The following is a 27166-nucleotide window of genomic DNA, read 5'->3' on the forward strand; positions in this document are numbered from 1 at the left end:
ACAGCCAACAGTGAGGCATTACAAAGGTGTATTGCTTTAGGCCTGAAGGAACTCCAGTAACACTTCTTGTCATACTTCTGTTAAATAATGCATTTGTTTAAAGTACTAAGATAGTGTTTCAGAGAGAGGTATATGTAGCATTGTTCATTATGGCCATCAGTTTTGTCTTTATTCCCTCCACAGCAACTACATCCAGAGAGTTGACAGTACTTCCCCATAGCTAAGCCTGCCTTTTTAATTAGTGTACTTGATTTACTTGAAGTGGTTACCAGCCTTGCAAACTATTGCAAAGAAAAATCACACTGACTGTAACAGAGACACAGAATGTGTAAAGAAAGACATTGACCATAATACAGGAACATAGTCTACTAAGAAAAAAGTGTCTGCTCTGCGCTTTCTTATATAGTTGCTCTGTGTTAATAGACCAGTACACCTTTTGCTTGATGTGGACCCACAAGTAACTGCAGTAGTTCACCACCTCCACATTCACCACACTAAAGGACCTCTATACCCAATCACTATCTTTAGGGAGTGAAAGTCAATAACATGTTGTTTGGTTTTGCATGTTGAGGTGTAGACAATTCTCTTTGGATCAAGCAACAGATCTCCCTTTAACTCTGAATTTTAATTGTACAATTAAAACCTAGAATTTAGCTTTTAGTAGCATAAGGGAAACAATTGTCAGCACAATATGCTGTAATGGGAGAGGTCCGTGGCAAATTTAATTTTTAAAGAAATAAATGAATGAACGACCCTGAGTTTGCACACTCCAAGGGGGTGCAGGTACATGTGGTAAGGTTGACTGAAGTGTTTGTCTGAGCGGACATTCACGTGCAAATGTGAAAGGATTGGTCAGCTGCTTCATTCACACCTTGGAGTAGGTGATTGCAGCACCTGAACCTTAGAGCAGGTTTTTTTTTTTTTATAAAAGGAAGCATGCACTTAGGAAGGAAAAAACAAAAGAAAGTCAGAGGTTTAAGGTGCATGAAAGAAAAAAAGGATAGCTTGGGGGAAAAGCCAATGCAAGGAGGAGCAGAGGTAGGCAGCCAGGAATAGAGTCCAAGGAGAACAGCATGTGGCCATGTGGAAACTGAATGTTCTCTTCGTTCCCTTGTACTAATTCATGTCTGAGAAGTAGGCTTTACTAAACCTTGTAAAAGCATGTTTTGTTTTAGCAAACTGAAAAATATTTGTGCAAAGGACTCAAGGTCTGAGCATTCCACACATGAGTCTGCCTTATCACGTTTTCCCTTAGCTTACATCTGAACGCCATAACAAAAGGAGCCAAGAAATCAAGTTTTACAAGGGACGTTAAAGGGGCTCAAGGTTTGTGTATAATAAAGTGTAGACTGTTACATTTCATAATGATATGAAATCACGCATTCTAGGGGTATAAAAACTTGCCCCACCCAACAGACGGGGTTCAGAAGAGCCCTGACGCTGTCATGTACATTTGATTGTCTGCTTTTCTGAAACTCTTCTCACTGTGACTTTGCAAAATAAAGCTGCTTTATAACCGCACCTGCTGTCTGGTCTGAGTTTTCGTCCACAGCCACCACTCAAGAGGGGGCTGAGGGTTGCTCCTGCTTGAGTGATCTGAGGGACAGGAGTGACCATCCACTCAAAGAGGGCTTCAGTGAAAGATCGAGGAGAGGAAGCAGGAGACAATGGAGCAAATGGTCAACGTGGCACCCTGTGGATGTCAAAAGACTGGTGGAGAGGATCCAAGCTCGGTTAACACTAGAATTACCAAAGCCTACGAAAAAACTCCTAGATCCATCCCACCTTAAATCGCTTCGCACCTCTCCATCAGCGTCTTAATTGTCCTGTAAATGTGTTGATAAGCAGCAAACAGCAAGCAGCCTGCTATCACATCCCCCACCAGCACATAGTTTTCTCAGCTCAGGTCTGTTTACCTGTGTGTCAGTTGCTTGGAGTTGTATAGAGTGAGATGTCAGATCAGGAGAGGCGGGGGGGTTGGAATGTTACAGCGTGATCGTGATTGAGAGAATAAAACTGGAGCTTATTCAGTGCAGCCCCTGGACAATAAAAGCACTGGAATATTTTGCAGCACCTCTTGCAGTACTGTGTCTTCACTTGCCTGGCTGTTATGGGTTTGAGAGCTGAGAGGGAGCATGGAGCCAACCTGGACCATCACATACACATATTCATTTTGGGCAATTATACAGAATTCAAAAAGTCAAACTTTAAAAAGACCTGCTTTAGTTGAAAGACCATGGAAACAAAAGACTGGAATGAAATTTCTAAAAACAGTGGAGAAAAGGTCTATGACAACATATTTCCAAATATTTGTCAATAGTGAGTGCTATATAAAGATGTACTTTTAAAATTAATCACTTCCCAAAATTATTAATAGATTGCAAAAGTAACAAGTGAAAGTGAAAACATTGTTGCCATAAGTTTTTAAAAGGAAGCCCGTGGCTTTTCTTCAACAAAAGTCCAAAAACTGAATCAACACCCTTTCCAATCATTACCTACTCAGAAGTACTGATTTAGCCATATTTGTCTGGAAAGAAAACACTTTTAAACACTCTGCTTCAATATGATATCTGATCTGAGGCAAGATCATTTTTTCCCCACTTACCAGTGTATTTCTCTAATGCAAACACAAGGTTGGATAGCTGCCCCACTGCCTGGTAAACCCGGTAGCAATCCTGTAGATTGGCAGAATGTTTCTGGAATTTTTTAGCCAGGCGGTTAAGGTCTGGGAAACGTCTAAGGATGTCCTCTTGTAGACTCTGTCTCAACTCAGAATCTTCCATCAAAGACTCAACAAGGTTCAGCCTGTAAAATCAAGTGGTAAAAAGTGCAGTTTTAAAAGTAGTCGATTGGGGACTAAATAAATTGCAAAACGACAGCCTAAAAAAAAAAAAAAAAAAACCCACACACAGATAATACTGGAAACACATGACATCTTGTAGGAAAATGCCTTGCTTTGTCCCCCTCAACTGATTGCCCCTTAATAAAAGCAATATTAACTTGCAGAGTACTGTTTCATTCATTTTGTGGGGTTAACTAGCAATGACTAACTTGTCTCTATGTACTCACTTTGTATACTATATCTTGCTGAGAAAGGTAACATGGTTACCACTGGCCAGTTAACACCATAAATATTCTTATCATTGAACTTAGGGCTGATATAATCTCGATAAAGACTGAACAAGCAAACCCAGTCGAGGTGATCCAAATCATATAATCATTCTCCTCATAGCATGCCAGAGACCAAGAGCTGAATTTATACTTTAGAGACTCTAGAACTAAAGGCACAAGAACCTTTACTCTAATGTTTCTCCACTATATAGCCAGGTACTGGGTGACACATTCTTCAGCAATGAACAATATGGTTCTACAAGGGAGCTAGATTATCCTCTTTTCTGACTTCAACCAGATGACTGCTCAAAGTTGTAAAGCCTTAAACTCGGTAATAAAGAAAGGCCAAAGCTGTTGTACTGCACAGCTTCCTGATCCTTCCTGATCAACCGAAACTGCTGTACCATGTACCTGACTTACCCAAGAAGTTGATGAAATTGGTAGATGACTTTGCCACGTCTGAAATCTTCCCACTTTAATTTTTCTGTAACGTTTGAGAATTGCTCTCCAAAGAACTGATTGAGAAAGTTCTTTGCACGTGAAATATTCAGAAATATCTTAGATTATTTTTTCTTTGTTTTTGTGCAGATAGCTGAGGTCTGAGAAGGGATGGACTGCTTGGATGGGGGAGCTTTCAGTGTTGTGTGTAGTGCCAGAAACTGAGGTAATATGAATCAGTGACATTAGGAATTGTTCACTGCACATGGAGTTTCATGGACACATGGGGTAACAGTGGGTTAAGAAACACCTTTTGCCAAGAGTAGGCAAAGTCCTTTCTCTTTTCCATTTTCATAGTTGTTTTTCTGCATTTTCTTCATTTTATAAAGTACTGCATGGCTAATTTGATTTTTGACTCATTGAACATTTGCAGAATACTTCAATTCCCCCACAATAAAACTAGCTGTGGCACTACTTCAACAGGCATACCTTAAGGTGAATGATGGGGAGCCTTTGGGAGCCCAATCCCTAGAAGACTCAAAACTGTCAGACCTGTAGGAAATCAAAACTGTTTTTGGTGCTGATGTGTCACCTGCTGCATGGCAGCACTCAGGTCCCAGTTTGAGGCAGCCCATCCAGGAAGGTTCGTGTAAAATCTTGTCTCTCCAGCATGATCATTATCTTCCTCTGCTGTCAGAGGAGCTTCGTAAACTCCGCATTTCAGTGGCGGCACTCTCCAAGGTTTGCAAACCTGGGAATGGCCAGATCTCAATTGGTCTGGTTACTCTGAGGACTGTCATACACGGGGAGTAACTGTTGCTGTGGTGGTTTGGCTCCTTTCAATGGTGTCTGATTTCACTCCATTAAACGAGTATATTATGAGACTCAGATTAAGGTACTCGCTGGGTGTCTTGCCTGTTGTCTCAGTGTATGCTTTGGCCACGGTGAGTGATGTCTCGTGAGGGAGACATTTTACTTGCAACTTCACTTGGTGGCTGATGGGTGCCTGCAAGAGGACACTCCTCTGTTCATGGGTGATTTCAATGCGACCACTGGCACTGACAGGGCAGGCTATCAGGATTGTGTGGGTCGTCATGGGTCTGGCGACTGTGGTGAAAGTGGTTCTGGATCCTGGTTCCAGCACCCTGGGCAGCATCTTTGGACTTGGTACTCCAGTACTGGTGGTGCAGTGAAGGACACTGATCAAATCCTTACTAAAGGCTTACAAAACTGCAGGGTCTACAGAAGTGCCCAGTTTGTGAATTCTGACCACAAACCTCTTGTTGCTACTCTGAAGATCCAGCTTAGGTCCAGTAGGCTACTACTTACTAGGAAAATGAGGCTGGACCTGGCCAGATTGTAAAATCAGGCTTTTTCTAAAGTGTTTGCACGGAATTTGTGGGAGGAACATACAAATTTGGGTATGACTGCCGATCCTAATGTAATGTAAGAAACCTTCCGTGACAAGACCCTGAAGGTTGCTGAAGGTTGTTGAAGGTTGTGTTGGTGTTATCAGTGTTCCCAGAAGGATGTATTTCATCTTGCACGGCTTGATGGCAACTGTGGTCTGTGCCAGGAACTGAGAAGGACAGCTGCAAGGGCTCTGAGGGCAGATAAGGAAGCAATTGTTAGAGGAATCTGTGAGCAACTGACACACCATCTATGGTCTTGTGACCCACATCCTACTTACAGAGGAATCAAAGCATTACACACATCCAAATCTGTTCCTCAGAGTTGCAGTCAGAGTGGCTGATGGAGCAGTCCTTACGGTTGACACTGCAGTTGAGACCTGCTGGGCTGGCTACCTTTAGCAGCTGTTTAAAGCTGATCCTCCGGGCAGAATATTGAATCTCTCTGGGTCCACGGTTCTTGAGGCTGATCCTCCAATTAGCAGTGAACCACCCAATCTTACCGAGATTGCACTGGTGGTGACCAGCTAAGGGCAGGGAAGGCTGAAGGGATCTGTGGTATCCGGGGTGAACTTTTCCAGGCTGGTGGTAAGGCTGTCCCTTCTGGCATTGCAAGAAATCTTTTCTTCCATTTGGTAGATGGGAATCAACCCAACTGACTATAAAACGGGACTTGGCCCGATCTGGAAAGGGAAGGGCTGTTTGCCTGGATTGCAACAACTACGGAGGGATAACACTGCTCAGTGCCAGGTAAGGTCCTTGCTAGGGTCATCGTCAATAGGATTCCCGTGATCAGCTGCTTACCTACCAAAAACTGGAGCAGTCTGGTTTTACGCCCAAGAAGTTTTCCATCGACCATATCCTGTGACTGAGGGCTCTGCTGGAGCACAAATGTGGATATCGGCAGAGTTTCTTTGCAGCCTTTGTCGATTTTCATAAAGCATTCAACTTGGTTGATCGAGCTGCCCTGTGGGACATCCCGAGACTTTGTGGGATCCCCTCAAAGTTTCTGAATATCATGGCCAGCCTGTACACTGGTACTGTGCAGAGTGGAGGCAGAACCTCTGCATTTTTCAGTTGATTCTGGGGTTCATCAGGGGTGTTTTCTTGCTTCTACACTGTCCAGTGCTTGCATGGAGTGGATGTTAGGCAAGGTCATGACGAAAGATCCACTGATATTGACTTTGCTGATGATGCTATGATCTTTGTGGGGTCAATGGAGGCTCTTATGGAGGCTCTTATCGGGGCTCTTGAGAGATTGAGCGAGGAGTAATGAGTGTCTGGGCTTGCAAGTGTCCTGGATAAAAACCAAGATCCAGGCCTTTAATGACCTCTTGAGCACAGTTATCAGCAGTGTGTTTGTCTGTAGAGAAAGTGTTGACCTTGTCGGCTCATTGGATCCACACTGTTGAGGACCCGAATGGCTGGACCAGGCCAAGGGGATGCTCACTTAACACCTGGCTGTAGCAGATAGATGGGCATTTCCAGAGGGTGGGACTGGACCGCTTGTCTGCCTGGGGGTATACCAACTAGGATCCAAAGCTGTTTTATTGTGTGGTGGGTGCGGCAATGCACCGTTCCAGTGCATGCTCCCCAATCTGACTTCTTCCACACCTGACATGTACAAACTGGGGCTGGTGTAGGCTCAATAGTACTGACTAGATATCATGGACACTACCTCTTCATACATTATTAGCTTTGGCATCAGGTTTGACATTTGGGGTAAGAAGGGATAACTTGTGTCTCTCTCTTTCTCTCTCTCTACTGATGTGGAATTGTACTGTTCTATGAGACAGGTGCAAAATGTATGCAATGATATTCACAAGCTCGCAGCCGAGTAGAGTTTTTAAGAGACTGATCCAATGCGACTGAGCTGTTGGAGAGCATATGGCTACTAGCTATTCAGTACTCAAGGAAGAACCATTTACTAATAAATACTCTCACTGTATACCTTCACTGAGCATTGAGACAAATAAATGGAGGAGTATACAGTAACTAAAATAATAGCCTGCTGGCTCTAAGTGATAATTGCTACTATATTTTTGTCTGAATGCATAAAAGCCAGCATAACAGAATAAAATGTTACTCATATTTTTGTATCTTTTGATTGATGCTCCAAAAGTAAAGGAAATTGGAAATTTTAATTAATCTCTTGTAATACACTAGAAAGTGGAGGGGAAGTAGGAAACAAGTACTTGGATGATGCTGAATTTACTATTTAATTTAAGCAATCATCATCATCAATTCTCCTGAACTTTTGTCAATGATTCAAAGCATAGAACAGACTAAACGCTGAATTCAGCACATGGTGATGAGAAAGTGGGGGAGGTATTTATTGACTTCAGCAATAAAAAGGATTTGCCATAGAGTTTTTCAGAAACAATGTTTCAAAATGTTTAGAAAAGTGGTAGTCCACAAGAGGGCAGATTTTCACTAGAGTACAGGTTTTATGCACCATATGCCAAATTAAGTATCTGAACTAAGTTAAGGCTAGTCACTCCTCATGAAGAATGCTCAGTTTTCTTTCAGATCTCACTTTTAGGTATGTACAATGCACAACATACTGTTTAATGAATGAAAAAAATTAATAAAGTATTTTCACACTAAATCTCATTCTTGCAGTAATACAAGTGTATCAAGCATCTGATAAATAGAAGAAACATCTCCATTTAATGTGAAAGTTCAAGAGCTGTTAAATTATAAACTTTATTCTAAAAAAGTAGTCAGAGTATGAAATCCTTATCTATCCTTATAACTTGTAATGCAATTTGCTAAATCTAACTTTGTACCCATTCCAACAGATTTTTCGGTTTTCAATATGTTTGCTGCAAGATTATCGATTCCAAAGTCTTGACATTTTAGATAATTCTCTTGACTCCTGATGTCACTACTTTGAGTCCTTCCTTTACTGATTGCCAGGTCTTGACTCTTTTGTGATGACTATAATTGATTGTCAGATCAATCACTTGTAATTTGCCCTTTTTACATTAATAGTGTTAATTTCATCACAAACTACTGGTTTGGAACCTCATCCATCCAATACAGCATTTTCAACTTTTCTTGTGCTATTTTTAATTTTACCTTGACACTTATAAATCTTCCAGTTTTCTTAGATAATTTAAATATTTCAGTTTAAAATTCCATAAATTTGGAGGTTAAATTAGACACTTCCAAATTTCACTTCTGTAATTTTATTCCACCCATATACATTTTTTCAGCAGTCTTTAGTATTGCAACGCAAATGTAAACAAACAATTCAGATTTTAAGATGTAGTCTTTTGATCTACAGATAATTTTTGCATTTTGTAAACAGACATTATCAAATTCCCTTGTTTAAGTAAGTGCTTTGAAAAAATAGAAACATTAATATGAATAACTGCCTATCCAAGTGCCATTATATATATATATGTTAACAACAAGGTATAAATGTTACTGTAAAAAAAGATAGTAATATGGAAGGGGATATATTTTCTTGCACATAAGGCTTTTGATAGAGCACTACAGATGTAATCACTTTTAACACCTTTCATCCATAACAGCAGTTTTCTTCAAATACAGTTTTATTACTGCATTATCAAGTTTTGCTGACACAAATTGAAATTAAACATGTTACCCTTTTGCGGTCTTAGAGGCATGAATTATCAATCAGTATTCCTCCATCACTGCATGTTTTAGACATAAATTGATCATTATAATCAGCTACGGAACACAGAGACCAAAAGTAACTTAAATAAAACACACACACAAACTCAAAAATATTTTGTAAGCATCTGAACACAGGTTGTATTCTGGCAACACAAAATATTTCAAATAATAAGATTCCATGTGTCTTTTCGACTATTAATAACCTAGAATCTGAACTAGACAGCCAATAGAAGAGAATAAAAAAAAAAAAGACAAAAAAAAAGAAAATCAGAACTAGGTCAAATGACGTAATGAAGTATTCTAAGGAGAAAAAGGACATATTATAACATTAAACTGAAATGTCACCAAGTAGACAAAAATTTACTCAAGTAAAACACACTTTTTACAATTAATGAAAATGACAAAGTTTTAACTTAGCACGGATTATGGAAAACATGACATACAGGTTTTCAAATGTCACAATCATTTTACATTTATTTAAGTAACATTTAAACTTAACATTCCCCAAATTAAATTTCATACAAGGCTGACATCCATCCATCCATTATCCAACCCGCTGAATCCGAACACAGGGTCACGGGGGTCTGCTGGAGCCAATCCCAGCCAACACAGGGCACAAGGCAGGAACCAATCCTGGGCAGGGTGTCAACCCACTGCAGGACACACACCCACACACCAAGCACACACTAGGGCCAATTTAGAATCGCCAATCCACCTAATTTGTATGTCTTTGGTCTGTGGGAGGAAACCGGAGCGCCCGGAGGAAACCCACGCAGACACGGGGAGAACATGCAAACTCCACGCAGGGAGGACACAAGGCTGACATGTATGTCAAAATTTCACTCTGGTCTAGGGTGTTGTAGCATGTTAGCCATTATGAATGTAGTGAGAAGTCAAGCAAAATTACACCTTTTATTGGCTAACTAAAAATATTACAATATGCAAACTTTCGAGGCAACTCAGGCCTTCGAGTTGCCTTGAAAGCTTGCATATTGTACATTTTACTGTATTACTTTTACTGGAAGAATTTTGACAAAAAACACTGGTTCCCCCACAAATATGGCCTACAAAAACCCTATCTGCAATACTGCAACTTTAAGTAAATGGGAGTGATGAATAATGCACGTTATTTCACATGTAAGTATATTAAAAAATACATTACATCTTGCCTGAAGAAGGGGCCCGAGTTGCCTCGAAAGCTTGCATATTGTAATCTTTTTAGTTAGCCAATAAAAGGTGTCATTTTGCTTGGCTCTTCTCTACACATGTAAGTATATAAACTGTTTTACCTGTGACTAGCAAAGAAGGTGATGCACTGCAGTTCCAAACTGTGGGAGTATCTGTTACTCAAATAACCAAGGGTTTGTACTTCTACCACCTGTTGGATAAATGTAAACTTTTACTGTTTGTACTGGCAAAGTCCTGAAACTTGCCAAACAGCTTTTCAAGTGTGTGTGTTCCCTGAAGTGATGATTGTTTAATCAGCAGTACTACTTGGGGGGAAGGTGGGGGTACTGAGCAATTGCTACTGTACACAGCTGTAAAGAAAGAGCAGTAAGTACAGCCAGAAAGAAGATTTAATATTATGAGCATAACTAGAAATGTCAATTATAAAACTATATACAAAATTCACAAGGGGCAGGAAAAAATAAAAAAAGAAAACTCTTACACAAAAATAATTTTGACCTAGATCATTAAACTCACATTGTTTTTAGTGCTGTACAACCAAAATGTTTAATCCTCCATAGAAAATGGACCAAACAAAACCTGTGTTGCATAATCCAAGTGACAGGCATACAAGCATATGCTCATATAAGCTACTTATTAGTAGCTGGATAAAAAAGGTACAAAAAATGCAAACTAATCCAAAATCCTTAATTTGCAGAACACTATCCATTTTTTAATGCATCTCTAACAGGAATAAGTCATAAGAAAAAAAATGCCTTGTAATACTTCCCTACTTGACCACAGTACTCCCGTCTCACTAGGTTGGCTAAAGTGATCTTGAATGCCTTCCATAGTCAGGACTGTTTCCAGCCATATTTATAATGGTCTATGGTCTTAAAAAGGCTACAATATGACCCTGGATTTAGTGACATTTCTTTTAAAAACTAAGAATACTTTGGCAGTGACAGTATGTTTTACATATTTTACTCTTTTCTTTCCATTCAAGGTTTTTACAGCATTTCCACTGCATTTATACTTCAGTTTTATTACAGAACTATATCTCAATTTATTCTTCTATAATTCTCTAGCTAGGAATGTACAACAGAAGAAAAAGCAAACCTAATTTTGATTTGATTCCTATAATTCACGCAGCTGCCTTGATCCCACACAAAAATGTATAAACACTGTAAAATACAAAGCAGCTACTCCTCTCTATTAAACAGTGGTTTCTTTCTTTTAAAACTTTAGTAATATGTTAACTAAAATGTCCTTAGTGAATTAATAATTTACCAGTACCTACTAAGTCAAATTAAATAACATAACCACCTCAGATACAGTATATGTCAGCCTTCTAAATATTCACAGTGTGGTCTAACCTGGTTATCAATCCATTTACTTTTTAATCTGCTTTGTCCAATACAGGGTGGGTAGCAAAAACCTAACCTAATAGCACTGAGCATACATGCCCATACTAGGTCCATCTTCAGAGTTGTTTTAACCAATGTAATTTTGGCATGTGGGAGGCAACAACTCTCACAACCACAATATTCTTAGCTAGAACTACTCATTTTAAAAGGAAGTACTGACAAAATTTGTAACAAGCCAAGCTTAACAGATATATATTTTTTTAGAAGTCAATTTTATTTCAAATGGAAGAAGATTTCTAATATTATTTTCTAAACCCAAATGTAGTTACCACCTCCCTCTCACAGCTAATTTATAAAATCAGAGCAACCATTTTTTTTTTTTTTTAAATCCTTTATTTATAGGCGAGGATCAGAAAATACAAAAACAGAACCTCTCACACATGCAAAGCAACCCTCCCTTTAAGTCTATGAAGTGGGCGGAGTGCAAAAAAAAATGCAAACCTGTTGCAGCTGGTTTCAAAGGGAACACCTCAGTTCTGTTTCCATAGAGCTTCCTGCCTTAGGGAAGTTCCCAGAACAGCAGCTGAACTGACGTAAACACTCTTTGTCTAATCAGTCCTATCATTTTGAGTATACACAGACATTTTGAGAGTGGGGGGGAACAGAGTTACTGTTAAGAGGTCAGTTCACACTGCTAAAAGCCATTTTACCTGAATTAATGTCATTATCTGTGCCCATTAATGAGCAAAAAAGTAAAGATTTATTTAGTTTAATGTTCAAACTGGCCACAAAACTTCTTTGCAATGTGTCTAATGAAATTATGATATTCAATTGTGTACATAATAGAAGTGGATGTCTATGGGGACTCGGAAAATTACCTCTGCACCTCCACTTTTTGACAATAGAAAAGATTTGGAAATTTGAAATATTTATACAAATCGATTCATTTCTGCTACCATTTTTTTTAGGTATATCTTCTGATCATGGCATGATGCAACTCCAGGAACTCTGGGCTTATGTAAATTAAGTATATATGTTTTTCAAAGTACTCAACTTTGACTGTGTTATGATTGTTGTTACCAATACCAAAAAATGGCCTTTGTCCTAGGATCTGGACACACATCATAGATCTCAAGAATACTGTGATATTAAAAATGAATAAATAAAGAAACAAATAGTTCTTGGGGGCACTTTGTGCTTTTTCTGTTAGCTTGAACAAGTGTGGCCATTCTTTGCCGATGTCTCTTGTTAACAAAATATTCAAATGTTATCTTTTTACAAAAGTGGTTAGGCTAGAAGAACAGATGACTATTTTGACTACTAGTCCAGTTAGCTAAAAATAAAAAGAGAAGGCTACAGTGACCATCTGATCACTAAAAGTGGTCAAGTGAAAAATTAAAGGAAAAAAAAAAAAAGTCTCCTGGTCTAACAAATGTCACTATGTGTCCTAGTACACCAACATTGGGCAAATTTCATGTCCCATTAACCTTAACTGCAAATGGCAAGTTTGCCCTCGAGTATTCTAACCCTACCTAACACTAACCCTCTTACAGAGGCAATTTACAATGGTAGTATATACTATTTCTTACATTCTTTCTGCAATGTATCAGTAATTTATAATCTTAAGGCAACTGATTCAATTAGTTTATAACTTGAAAACAGAAAATATGTATGGATGAGAGGCTGTTTCAAGTTATAGTGTGGGAACGGAAAACAGTACTAGGTTCTTAAAAATATCAAACACTTTGAGCAAAGGTTAAGATTAGTGTATTTTGGTGGCTTAACAAATGAAGCATTTTCACACAGTACAAGTTCACAAAGAATATTTTCCTGAAGCTTGATTGATGTACAGACACGAACACTTAACTAGCTCAATCTTAATCATCGTGATTCTAATCGGCAAAATAGTCTATGAATTGAATGCATAGATTCAATTGTTGCACATTTCACTAATTTTTATTGGCCCCAAGGACATTTGGAAGTGTGTTTTTGTCCAGATTTAAGTTTAATGTCTTTAGAGTTATGTTTACCCCAAGAAAAATGAGTCACAAATTTTGAAAATAGTCAAAAATGTTATGCTTAACAGAAACATGAGAATACCAGAATGTCAAACTAAATACAGTAGGAAGGGTTTGTTAAAGTGTCCACTGCTATAACGATGCAGATTTATTACCTATCCTATATGTGATAAGTTTTGAGACAGTCACCAATGCATAGCCTAATACTGCAATCAGAACAGGGCAAGCGTGTTTCTTTGCATGTTTCTCATATTTTTTCTATAGCTTGAACATGAGGAAGTAGAATGTCATGTCAGTGCCTGATCTGCACGATCAAAATATCCCCTTGTGTTACTGTAGGTTTCCACAGTACAAGGTTTAGCGACTTCTTCATTTCCCCAACACAAATGACAATTACTACATTGTCAACAGTGTTTAGGGAGCTAACATCTTGCTTGTCCTACTTGATTGCAATCTTTCTGCTTTTTACCACACACCAACTTGCACACCCCGTTGTACCGTAATGTGACTAAAGTTGCCAGGCATATCAAGACAGTTTGGTTGTACAGTGCTATATATATCAGTTTCATTATTCGTATCAATGTATGATAACCAATTGAAATTATCATCTCGATCATCCATACAAATACCTGTATTCATGATTTTTTTTTTTTGCACGTTATTTCTTCCAATAGATGGCAGCAAAATAATGTCCCAAGTTATTTGGGCTTAAAACTGTAAAGCAGATCACTACATGTCACCTCAAGTGTGACTCTGGAATAACAACAATTACACAGAATTCCAAGCCAGATTTATGTTCTGGGTTAATGCCAAAGAAGTTGATTGAGTCAAAAGGTGTCCGAAAAGATTTTCCCACTGTATTTTGTTTCAGATTCTAAATATTATATATTATAATGACTGGGCTGAGAATTCAGAGGATCATTTGGCTAGAAGGAACAGTGGGTTATGCAAATGAAGCATCACAGTGAGCTTTGAGGAGATGGAGCTGAAGGAAAAAAGTGGAAGGACTGCCAGAGTCCCAGGATTGGCAAAAGGTGCATGAAGGGGCAGGACCAGTCCTAGAGGACTCAGAAATCTATTGACAGGAAGAAAATTAATTTTCTGGACTGCGATACTGGCACAGCAAAACTAGAACTGTGTGGTATGCGTGGGCACAACGTGCGAGTACAAGAAAGGAAAGAATGAGGGAAGGAGCAGTGTGCTTTAATTCTGTGACACTGCGGCGGTAGAGAAAGACAGTAGAGATAAGTCGGTTGGGTCTGGAAGCAACTAAAAACAAAAAGGTGTCCCTAATAGTCTTTATATTGAGGAGGGTGGGGTGAGGGTGGACATCAGGAGATAGTAGAGAGGTTGGTGGGTTAGCAACGCTCAGCCCTGTATTTGCTTCAGTAATGCTTTGGTGTTGGTAGTGAATAGCAAAAGCTGGTATCAGTATTAAAATTCTGACTTTGATAATCGATCAAAAACTAATTTTGACAAAACAGAAAAGAATCTGAACTGAATAATTATTGCCGATTTCTGATGCAACATGTCTGTATCAACATTTAATCGTATATGAGCTTCACCTAAAATCAAATTCCATACAAATAATATTACTGTGCTAATAAAAAGAATATTGTAAATAGACATCTTTAAAACTAATGACACGCTGCAATATTTCTGATCATATACTGTACATTCCAGTAAAAAAAAAGAATTTGGAATTATGTCAAATATTTTGGAAGCATCAGTTTGAAAACTTTACTTTCCAAAGTTCAAATATATTAGGCAAACCACTACCTTGGACAGAAGACAACAGCTACATGCAATCTATGCAGAAAAAAGGCCTACAGTTAATAGCACAATAGCCATATGTTGATGCAGAAATAGGGTAGGATAAGCTGTAAATTTAAATTGCAAATATTGATTAGATTACTTTATCAAATGTAAGGCAAAAATGACTAAAGTTTACAAACATATCACGGTGCTGTTCCTTTTCCATTAATGTTAAATTACATTTCATTTTTTAGACCAATACTTATAGGAGTTAATGCTTATGCACTAGTTTGCAAGGTGTAGGCTTATAAAAAATGGCATTTCTACTGACATACAGCCAATTACAATGGAGCTTAACTACATTTTAGGAGTAAAAATAGGAAACAGAAATGCTACTCCATCCTCAATTTCCTAATACTGTACCCAAACTTTATATGCTTCTACAAATGCAAAAAAAAAAAAACATACATGCAAACACTCAAGTAATGTTTCTATGAATGCGGTAAAATTCCTTATAATATCTCTGGCCTTACCATGCTATACTACTGAGGCCATGTCCCCAGAAACCTAAGTGAGGATGCAACATTCATAAGAATACTGTACAAAATGTTTAAGCCAAAATCAAGGAGTGGAGGAGGAGGAAATTTCATCTAAAAGCCTGCATTTTACTTTAATTAAAAAAAAAAAAAAAACTAAAACACAGATCTGTCTTTCATATCACAGGATGAAATATTACAAAACAAAAGACAAAAAAAAAAAAACCTGTCCTTTGAGCTTAAAACAATACAGATGTAAACACATCAATTGATATAATTGAAAACAATCCAACAATAAAGAATGAAAAATACATTTATTCAAATAGAGAACAGGTAAGATTTCAGAAGTCCCCATACTACAGCAAAATAAAAGAACAACAAACAATCAAGATTTTCCTGCTTAAGCAGCTGTTTGGAAAAACTTCTCACAGCAAAACATGACAGGCATGCAGACAAGTTGTCTGTGCACATTTTTATTTCATGAAGGAGAAGGATAAGCAATTGCCACATTCTTCCAGCTGAAGTGGTTCCAAGAGTGACCCAAACAAAGCTTTTCAAGACCCTTTCCTTTCATTTATTAAATGCACTTTATATTCAATAGTATTTTAACTGTCAGCTAAACATTTGTAAGAAAATCTTTTTAAATAAATGCTGTCTATATCTGCTTTGAAATTTTGTAATCGTTTTAGCCAATGGATTTCAGTCAAAACTGCAGCTACATAAACAGAATAAAGACAAGAAATATTAGGCACTTCATTCACTTAACCAACCAAGCAATTGCTCCATACAAAAAGTTGATCAGTATGTCACACTTATCCATGGTAAACAGTGTGTCAAACTCCGATGCTAGAGGGCCACAGGTTTTCATTCCAGTCACCGTCTTCATTAGTTGCCCATTAGTGTAATTCACTTCAATTGACTTCACTTTAATTGACTTCCTTTTTAAGATTCAACATTATTAATTTGTACTTCTCCTTAAACATCAAATAAAAACTATGAAAGGAAAAGTGGCACTATTTTTTTACCAAACAAGTACTTAATTAGAAGCCATTTTTGCAGTCAACATTAATGATTTTCTTTCATTCATCATCTATTGGCTTGTTTTGCATGTCATTGTTTGGCTGCAGGCTAACAAAAAAATGAAACAAGAGTATTGAATGTTCAAAAGCAAATCAATTTCAAGTTCAACTGTGACTAAAGAAGTCCATTCAACTAGCAGCAGCATTTAAAAAATTAAAAAAAGGGCTGGTATGAAAACCTGTAGTCACAGAAGCCCTCTAGGAACCAAGTTCGTGGCCCAGACAATGGTATGCTATTTGTTCTACAGTTACTTTCAACTTGAAGTCAATATCCCACAAACCAAAAGACTTACCTCTCTTCAATACGGTTTCGGTCCATAAGTGGTTGTTTAATCCACTGGTTTACCAGTCGTTGACCTTGAGGTGTTTTGCATTTGTTCAACAAACCAGACAAAGACTGAGTTCCTGTGGTGTCCTCCGCAGAAGCCTGGACACAAAAATAAGTATACTTAACAGTCTTCCACATTCAGCAACAATACTTATCATGAAATGACAACTGCTTAGTCTCTGTACAGTACTCGTAACAGTACTGCTTTCCATATAAATGTGAACGCCTCAGTACTCCATGCAACACCGTTAATACAAAATGTGGTGAGTGTCTTATAAGTAATACCTTAAATGAGTTACCGGGATACAAAACAATTAAAAAGACAAATGCATAGTCATACTATTATTCATATTATATATAATTTATATTATACGTATTTTACACACACGCATACACACAATATATATAGTACCTGCCAAATATGTTCCCTTTGCAGGGACTGAACTTCGGAACCAAAACTGCATGCACCTGATGAGACCCAATCGGGGAAAACCGTTTGTTGTGTACTCTTTGAATTATTTGGAAGGTACTATATATTGTCTTCTTATATAATATGCTATTGTGGGTGTTCGTTTGTCTGTACAGGACTTTAAATAACCTGTAGCTCGTAAACCGTTTGAACTATTGACCTGAAATGTGGTACACATATACTGTACTATGTGACATCTACTATCTGCTTTCGTGGTAATGATTGACCTCCAAGGTTATTCCTCTTTTTATTTTACTAAAGAATCAACTCTCGGCAGCGGTCAGCAGGGCAGCCGTGTGCCATTCTCATCCCTACCACCTGCGCCATCACTTCCGCTACCTCTTCATATCTCATATCTTAAATCATTCGTAAGTCTTCAATCTGCTTCAAGTGCAAGCTTAAGTAAAAAAAAATTAAGGAAAACATAACGTAAAAGTAATTGCAACACAAACACTGACTTATTCAGTTTTAATGCAAAAAGATGCCGACAAAAGAAGAGAAGAAGCAGGCCACTAGGGTGGAGAAAAGAAGAGCTGCTCAGGAAGCAGCAAGCACATCAACCTCTGAGCAAACGAATACTAAACGTACAGAGAAAGGGTCTGAAAACTGTGAATGCTCAAGGCAAGTGTATTCACTGCACTTTATCATTCAGTGTGCTGTTACTGGGGTCTATATAATGTGTGCACATACAGTATATATTAAATACTAAACACACTGAATACAGTAATAATTCAAAACAAACAAACAGAGGGTACCGCCTGCTCAGATACAATGCAGGTTATTTTTAACAAGAAGTTAAGTCTAAATCATACATTCACAGTTTAATTTACCAAAAAAAGAAGATATTTTGTGTCAAGAGCTGAGAAAGAAAAACTGTCATTTGTTTGAAACAACAATCTTTACAGTTAGCATTACATTCTTACCTGAAAAAGATTAAGTGCCTGTACTGCAGCATTATCAAGTCTCATGTACTGACCAAGGTCAAAAGTTGTTAACTCATAACAGCCAAAATTTGACTCATCTGCAAGCAGCTCCAGGTACCTAATCACAGCTGAAATTGATGACATGGCAACCTAATGAGGAAAAAGAAACAACATAAGGAAGAATCACATGAATAAATGTACAACAGAAGGAGTTAGTTTAACAAAGTAATTTAATAACTTTGTTAATTTTTAAAAAACTAGTACCAAACTCCTACAACACTTTTCATGAATACTGAAGCAAATGCAAAAGTAATATTTGTAAATGCTTGCAAAGCATATGTACTGATTCTTAAAACAAAGCATTTATAAACAAAGTTGCCCCCATGCCATTTCACCAAGTATGTATGGCTCTAAAAAGTATTACAACATATTTAAAAATACTTCTTAAAATTCAGACAAACAATATAAAAAAAGCAGCTACTTTAACAGTTACACCTAAATAATAATGACTTGGTCCCCCATCGGACATCAGAACAGACAAAATTAATTAAAATAAACTTAACAAAATACCAGAAGTAAGCCATAAGGATACCTTTCTATGTCATCTTTAATGCGGCCCATATTTTTTGCAGGTTATTAAGGTTTTTCATCTCTGTTCCTAAAAGCCCTATTCATTTCACCACTGTAAAGTCTCTGCATTAAGTAAAATTCACTGTAATGCTCTAGGACTTTTCTTTGCCTTGATGAACAGAACATTATCCTGCACAAAAAGACCGGTTTTATTGCTGTCATTAGATAATTCTCCTAATCGTCAATGATGTTAAGATGACCCAAGGCATTCCAGAAATTCACACACACACACACACACACACACACACACACACATTTCCACTCAGTCTCAGCCTAGGAGAGATTCAAAGATATCTTTTTCTTCCATCAGACAGAATCAGTAAGAACTAGACTCCATCAGATATAGATTTTTGTCAATTTTAAAAAATATATTTCTGTTTCTTAGCCTGTTGTAATAACTTCTTCTTGTATCTCGCTGCCAGAAGCTGAAGTCCTTGGTTGTCATAGAGGATACGATGTTCTGAGTACAGCAATATATCTTTGTTGGAACTACTATTGCAAACAGTTACTATATTACTAAGGTAGTGTGTTACTCCACACAAATCAAATAAATCAATTTTTCATCCTTCATTAATGGTCCATTAACGTACCACATTAAAACATCCAGTTATTCACACACCCTCTACAGCTGGATAGGCTTTATTCGCTCATGCTGGATTATCTGGTAAGCACAATTATGATGCGTTCAAAACCAATTACAACTTAGTACATGTTCACATTACTAGCTACATACCTGTATGGTGCTGCATTGTCCGACCACGATAGAATATTAATAAATCAATTATGCGAAAGAGCAGGCATTTTTAATAAAGTGGAAGTTTACTATATTTATTTAGTTGTTTTAAACTATTGTTTTCACTGCTCAAGAATGTGTGGGACAGAGGTTCAACCACAGGAATGAACTATAATTAGGGAGAAGAAAGATAGCAGATTTATCAAGAATACCTGTTTCTCCATTTCAGGCAGAGCAGCACTGGAAACCTGTTCCCCCTTCTTGGCCTTAAGCAATCGGTTTAGATCCTGCACAATGTCTTTGGTACTGAAGTCTGTCTTCTTTCTGTCAGTGATAAGGATTCCACCACGCTGAACCACCTGAGATCAATAGATGTATCCAGATAACTATTGGCAAATAATGTAATTCACATAACTACATTCTATAAAAATACCACAATGAAAACTACCAAGACATTTATGTTCTAACTCACTCTTATTCAGTGCATGCTCCATATGATACCAGTGCCTACCTCGTCAGAACTGTACACATGACAGGGATGATGCCTAGATAAGGCACTAGTGCATCACAGACAACAACATGCAGTAAAACACTGAAAAGCCAGAGTTGCCAATTAATCTAATGTGCACATCTCTGTTATGTGAGAGGAAAACCCAAGCAGAAGTTGAGAATGTCCAAACGCTAATCAGGCAGTGACCCAGGTCAGGGATTTAAACCCAGTATTCTGGAGAGCTAGGGCTCTAACTACTATGTCACATGCAGAAAACACTTGAAGCCATACATAAAAATGTTGAATGAGCAGGTTAGAATATGAACTAATTAAAGTCTGTTAAACACTGAAAAATACAATGATTTTTTTCTTTCCACTTCCAGGCAAGATTTTATCATAAATCATAATTTGAGTAATCACATACAGTATGTCCACGTCTTATTCTGGTTTTAGAAACAAAAATCATCACTAAGTAGAAAAAAACAAATCTCTCTCTTCATTACAATTAAATTGAAATCTGAAACACACAATTAGTCAGTTTCATGCACAAAGAGACTTTTGCTTTTACTTATTTAATGAGGTTGGGAGCATGCGCTGATTACAGCACGTTGCCGCACAAACCACACAGCGAACCAACTGGACTGAGATCCAAATGCAGCCATGCAACAGGTGACACCTCAGCATAACACTGAACAGTGATTTTTTTTTTTAAAAAACAGTGGCTGGAGTGCCAGTCCTACAACCAACAACCAAATTTTCCCTGAAAGTTGGAGGTCCTGCATGCAGGGCTGGGTGCAGATTAACATCATACCCAGGACAGAGCAAGTGCAGGTTAAGGGCCTTGCTTAGGGTACCAATGGAGTTTATGGGATTCGAACCAGCAACCTTCTGATTGCTAGCACAGATCCACAGCCTCAGAGCCACCACTCCACTCATTTATTTAATAAGTGTGATTAAATCCACTTAGATTAAATTTCACTTGAAATTGTTAATTTAATAAAAAAATAATCACTTTGCTGCACCTAGTAGAGTTTTTTTTCCCCCAGGTTAATATACAAACTGAAACTTGCTCTAAAACAAAGTGTACAAATCAAAACATAAAAATACCCCAAAAATGTATTGCATAAGAATGATTACTACTGAAAAACACATTGTTCTTAAGTGCTAGTTAGGACCAGGGGCCTCATGCAGAACGCCGTGTGTAGATTTCACACTAGAAAATGGCGTAAGGACAAAAGCGGAAAAAAATCCAGATGCATAAATCTGTGCGAACACCAACTTCCGTGTTCTTCTGCTACATAAATCCGGTCAGCATGAAAAGTAACACATATGCACGCACCTGCTGTCCCGCCCCGTCTCCTCCCAGAATTATGCCTCTTTGAATATGCAAATCAATATAAATAGACCTTAAGCTCAGCATTTTGTGAAAAGGCAATGGCAAAAGCACGGGGGGGGAAAAAGAAGTAGTTCAGTGAATACCAAGTGGAGGCAAGGAAAAACGTACTATTTGTTGGTTTAAAAAGTGGTATAAACAAAAGGAAGTTAATCGAGTAACATAGAGGGTCGGAGAAACTCGAAAGCTCAACTTCACAAAGTCTCACTGTGCCTGAAATAAAAAAAGAAGTTGTCAGATATCAAATTTGCCGTGAAAAGGCGAGTCGTAGTCCACCGTCTTAGTTTCATATGAAAGCTTATTAGGGTACAGAGAAAAGAAAAGAAAAGATATCGGGGCACAGTGGGGGAAAAAAAATCTCAATGTCAACTATAATCTCAAAATTTCCATTTTAATCACGTAGTTTATTTTGTCATTAAAGTAGAACATCATAAACTTCATCTTAAAATAGTTTCATTTACTAGTTTCTCAAAGTCCATCATAACTAAAGTGGCACGTTAAATGCTTTGTTTTGTATTTGATATTTTATGTGCTCTATGTGTGTGATTCACTATGTGACTCCAGGCTTTCTCTTCCTCCGACAGGACACAGAATCCATTATATTCGTAATATTACAGCTCTCTGAATAATTAAAATACTGAGATGTATACGTGATATCATTTTAATGACGACAGGAGTTAAAGCATGTTATTAAACATGGGAACACTGTGGCGCAGTGATTGTGTGTGACCTTCAATGAAATAATTTATTGCAGCAGTACTGTCACTTTCAAACGTACTAACACCCAATTCCTGTCCTTACTTTTCTTTCTCCGAACACCCAGTCGCCACACAATCAGCTCTGTAATAGACGTTAAGCCATCTAAGCTTAGAATGCAGATTCTTCAAAACTTTTAAGGAACACTGAAATAACTTCATAGTACAGGTTTAATTATTCTATCCTTCCAGTGTCACGCCAGTCCCAGCAAGCATATAGCACGCAGCAGGAACAATCCGTGAATGGAGCGCCAGATCCTTGCTAGCACAGCGACAACGTGTCCTCACAATTTTCATTTTTAACAATACAGATTATTTAAATGAAATGAAAGTTTTATCTGTATCATATAATAAACATATTCTGCTGCATTTCAACTTAAAAATGATATCGTTATCATATGTAAATGCACAGATTATAAAGTGGCTCAAGTTGTGCAACATTATAACTGTAGTGCAAATTTATAGTGAGGCGATCTATACTAATAAAAGGCAAAGCCCTCACTGACTCATCACTAATTCTCCAACTTCCCATATAGGTAGAAGGCTGAAATTTGGCAGGCTCATTCCTTACAGCTTCCTTACAAAAGTTGGGCAGGTTTCATTTTGAAATTGTACGCATAATGGTCATAACTAGAAGCTATTTTCTCCATTTACTGTAATGGAGTTGAGCTCGAAAGCCGTGGGGGGCGGAGTTTCGTGTGACATCATTAGGCCTCTCACGTAATCACGCATTACGTAGAAAACCAGGAAGAGCTACAAAAAGCGCTGAAGAAAACATGCATTATATAATTAAGAAGGCAGCGAAACAATTAGAAGCGAGCGAGTGACATATAAAACCATATTCAGTGGCTCACATGAACTGACGCAGTGCGCAGACAAAAAGCAACAGTTCCAAAGAGTGCTGAACAAAAACCGAATTACACTGCTACGCTCAAATAGACAAACCGCACGCGTGGCTAATAGTAGAGGCTTCGCCTCTAGCGCTGACTTCCGAGGTTCGATTCCGAGAGGGGATGCACTAAGTACGTACGTGCGCTTCTCGGTTCAATTTAGCCTCGCATCCCCTTGGTTTGAGACGTATGAAAAAATGTGGTTAACGCAGAAAGACAGATCACCAATTGAAGCTTTATGAATAATGGATACTTTATTCGCGATCAATGATTGTTTTGGTAAAGCCATACTCAGTGTATTCATTACATGAACGGTAAAAAAGTAAGAGCGAGGGGAGGGTAACTTATTGAGGCACACAGGCAAAACCACAATAGCATGCAGGCTCATGTACTGTAGTGCGCCAACTCGATCTGAATTGCGTGATCACATTGAAAAATATTTCTTTTCAAGTTCTATTTAGTCCATATGTGTCAAACTCAAGGCCCACGGGCCACATCCGGCCCAGCGTGTAATTATATCCAGCCCGCGAGATCATTTTATATACTGTATTATTGTTATTAATGGCCCAGGGATATGAAGCGCTGGTAACACAATAAACTACAGATCCCATAATGCAGCGCTTCAGCTGCCTTGAACACTTACCGCATTAATCAAGTCTAGCTTATGATGCTGCAAGTTATTGCGAAGCTAGCCCACACGATGCGAAGAGAAAAGGTGATTCTGAACATAGAGCCTTTAAAAACCGATGGGAGGCTGAGTATATGTTTACTGACATTGCCGGTAAACCCGTGTGTCTCATTTGTGGAGCTAATGTGGCTGTAATTACAGAATTTAATCTAAGACGGCACTATGAGACAAAACATCAAGATAACCTGAAAGACCTGAATGCAATGCACAAGATACAGAAAGCAGAAGAGTTAAAGAAGAATCTGACACTTCAGCAGACGTTTTTACCCGTGCAAAATCACAAAGTGATTTCAAGTGAAGCTACTTTTATGGGAGACACAAATGCACCAGTGCAACTTGCCCCACTTTCCCTTTGCCAAGTAATCTTGAACCAAATCGGCACAACGGTGTTCCCAACACGCACTTTGCTGATAAACAGAGCGCACTGCGCACGGAGTTCGCACGGCGCTTTGGTGACTTTGAAGAACAAAAAGAATTTTGAGTTGTTTCGCAACCCATTTGCCGTCGATGTGGAAACTGCACCTGTGCAGATTCAGATGGAGGTGATTGAGCTGCAGTGTAATGGCACACTGAAGGCAAAGTACGATACTGCACGGCCGCACTGTTTATTCACTCCATTCCCGCAGAAATGCTCCAGCTCTGTCTACATGCGGTCGAACCTTGTGCATGTTTGGTAGCACATATCTGTGTGAGAAGCTCTTCTCAGTCATGAAGACTAACAAAACAGCACACAGGAGTCGCCTCACTGATGAGCACCTGCAGTCCATCCTGAGAATCTCCACAACACAGAACCTCACACCAAACATAAACGAACTTGTTGCCAAAAAAAGATGCCAGGCGTCCAGCTCTGATAAAATGACATAAGAGCAAAGACAACTGAATGATTTGATTTGTTATTGCTGAAAAGAACAAATTTTATTTATATTTCCAGGTTTTGTTATGCACCATGTTCATATTTGAATTTGTATAATTTTGACAGGATATATTTTTATGGAGAGCAAAATCTTTTGGGATATTTAAAATTTAAGTTTATTTTTATATAAAATTACATAAGAGTAAAGAAATTTGAATGTTTGTTCTTTTAACGTTTACTTTATTTCTAACTTGTATAATTTAGACAGGATATATTTTTATGGAGAGCAAAATATAAGTTATTTAAGGTTTGAGTTGATTTATTCCGGAATAATATTCTGTCGACTAAATAAAAATTCCTTCTATTTAAAATTTAAATAGAACTTGAACAGATACGATAGTTCATAATATCCAGGCAGACTTGCACGTAAGAGCGGGAGTCATCCGTTTTAACAAGCAGCACATTGCACTGATACAAAATAGCCTGCCCATTTAATTATTTAGGAATGGTAAATAAATTAAGATTTTGTACAAATAATGGTTTTTCATTTTTCTTCCTTCATGGATTCTGGCACCCCCAGCAACAGTTGCTCGCACCCTAAAGACTTTATTATTTATTTTATATATATATAAAATATATATACAGGGCTCGCAAAATCGCTAGCCCGACGTCCCGGGGCTATTGTGTCTTCCAGTCGGGCTACCAAAATCTATCTCAGCAGGTATTTTAGTTCTGCTGAGCCAAAGAAGACAGGTCAGGGTGAAGAAGGGACAGCCAAAGAAAAGCCTACCACAAAGCGGAAAAGTTATGACAAATTAGACTATGAGGCAAAAGAAAGCGATCTTTTGGTTTCATGGACAAAAGAATTTCTGTAGCTGGAATATGACAAGCTAAATAACATAATGTTCTGCCGGGTGTGTCGTGAGTTTCCCTCGATTTCTGACTCGACAAGCGCCTTTGTTACTGGGACCAGTAATTTTAGGAAAGACCCTATCAAAACCCATGAGAAATCTCTGCATCACAAGAAATGCATTGGTGCTCAGTCTGCAGCATCTTTCCCAGAACAAACACCAATTGCAAAACCATACTAAAAATAAACCAAGCACAACAAGAAGTCTTGAAAAAGCTGTTTAGAACAGCGTACTATGTTGCAAAGAGTGAACTACCATTGGCAAAATTTAGCAGTCTTTGCAAACTTCAAAAAGCAAATGGCCTAGATCTTGGTTCCACTTACCTCAATGACCATGCTTGCAGAGAGTTTATTGGAGCAATAGCACAAATTTCAAGAGACCAGATTGAAAAGGAAATTCAAGAAAGCAGGTTCTTATCCATTCTTGCAGATGGCTGTACAGACACTGGTATAATAGAACAGGAGTTGGTTCATGTCAGGTATGTGAGAGATAATGGTGACATATCCACATACATGATCAAATGTCAGCCAGTCAAGAGTGCAAATGCTGCAGGTATTTTAGAGGCTATTGATGAAGCAGTGAACACCATGGGTATCAGAGAAGACACATGGAAAAAGAAAGTAGTGTGTGCAAATTTTGTTGGTGCTGCAGTGATGATGGGTGAGAAAACAGGAGTAGCTGGGAGACTGAAACAGAGGATACCCCACATCATAACAATCCACTGTGTGGCACACAAGTTAGAGCTAGCCGTGCTGGATAGCGTGAAAGGCTGTGAGTACCTGGTGAAATTTGAAGGTACACTGAAAACCATCTTTAAGATGTACTACTATTCCCCAAAGAAGCGAAGAGAACTGACAGAAATAAGTGAACTGCTAAATGAGAAACTGGCACATTTCAGTGGCCTGAAGAGCACACGGTGGCTTCCAAGCCGGCTGAGATGTCTGAAGGCTGTGGAAAAAAATTACACTCCCACTGTTGTTCATATGGAGAACATGGCAGGAGGAAGTGATGTCAAGTCCGAGGAAGCAGCCAAAGCTAAGGGGGTGGTGCAGGAGATGAAGACTGAGAAATTTGTTCGCTTCCTGCATTTCATGTTGGACTACAGTACCATCTTATCCAAGTGCTGTACTGATTTTCAGCATGATAACCTAAACATCACACGAACAAATCAGTTAGTTGAGAGCACCACATCACGCTTACTCAGCCTAAAAACAAAACCAGGAGAATACCAGAAAACCTTGGACACAAAGTTCACAGCGAACGAGGACGGTAGCATTTGCTACTGTGGAACTCAGCTCACAAAAAGTCAGCGACCTGCTAGAAGAGGTGAGGGTACAGACAAAGACACCTTTGGTGCAGAGATTCAGAAGATTATTGACAACTCAGTCAAGTATATGGACAATAGATTTAAAATCTGCGTGAAAAGCCTCTCTCTTGTTTCAAAGTTTTCGACCCTTCCACTCTTCCATACCCCAGAGAAGAGCTGGCAAATTATGGGAATGAAGAGGTGGATTATCTTGTCACACATTTTGCCTGTTTGCTAGATGAGGAAGAGAAAGAGAAAATTCCACAAGAATG

General features: G+C 38.3%; 1 protein-coding gene across 1 annotated transcript in view; it reads right to left on the minus strand.

Moving 5' to 3' along the window:
* The window catches only part of msh2 (mutS homolog 2 (E. coli)), a 79229-nt gene that overhangs the window by 39545 nt on the left and 12518 nt on the right, over positions 1-27166 (minus strand). Inside the window, exons 4-7 of the mRNA XM_039739017.1 lie at positions 19821-19967; positions 18246-18395; positions 16819-16952; positions 2606-2805 (exon numbers count right to left, since the gene is read on the minus strand). Of these exons, the coding sequence (XP_039594951.1) occupies positions 2606-2805; positions 16819-16952; positions 18246-18395; positions 19821-19967 (631 nt within the window). The remainder of the gene's footprint in view (positions 1-2605; positions 2806-16818; positions 16953-18245; positions 18396-19820; positions 19968-27166) is intronic.

This window comes from Polypterus senegalus, chromosome 16, assembly GCF_016835505.1.
Source record: "Polypterus senegalus isolate Bchr_013 chromosome 16, ASM1683550v1, whole genome shotgun sequence".
NCBI classification, from domain to species: Eukaryota; Metazoa; Chordata; class Cladistia; order Polypteriformes; family Polypteridae; genus Polypterus; species Polypterus senegalus.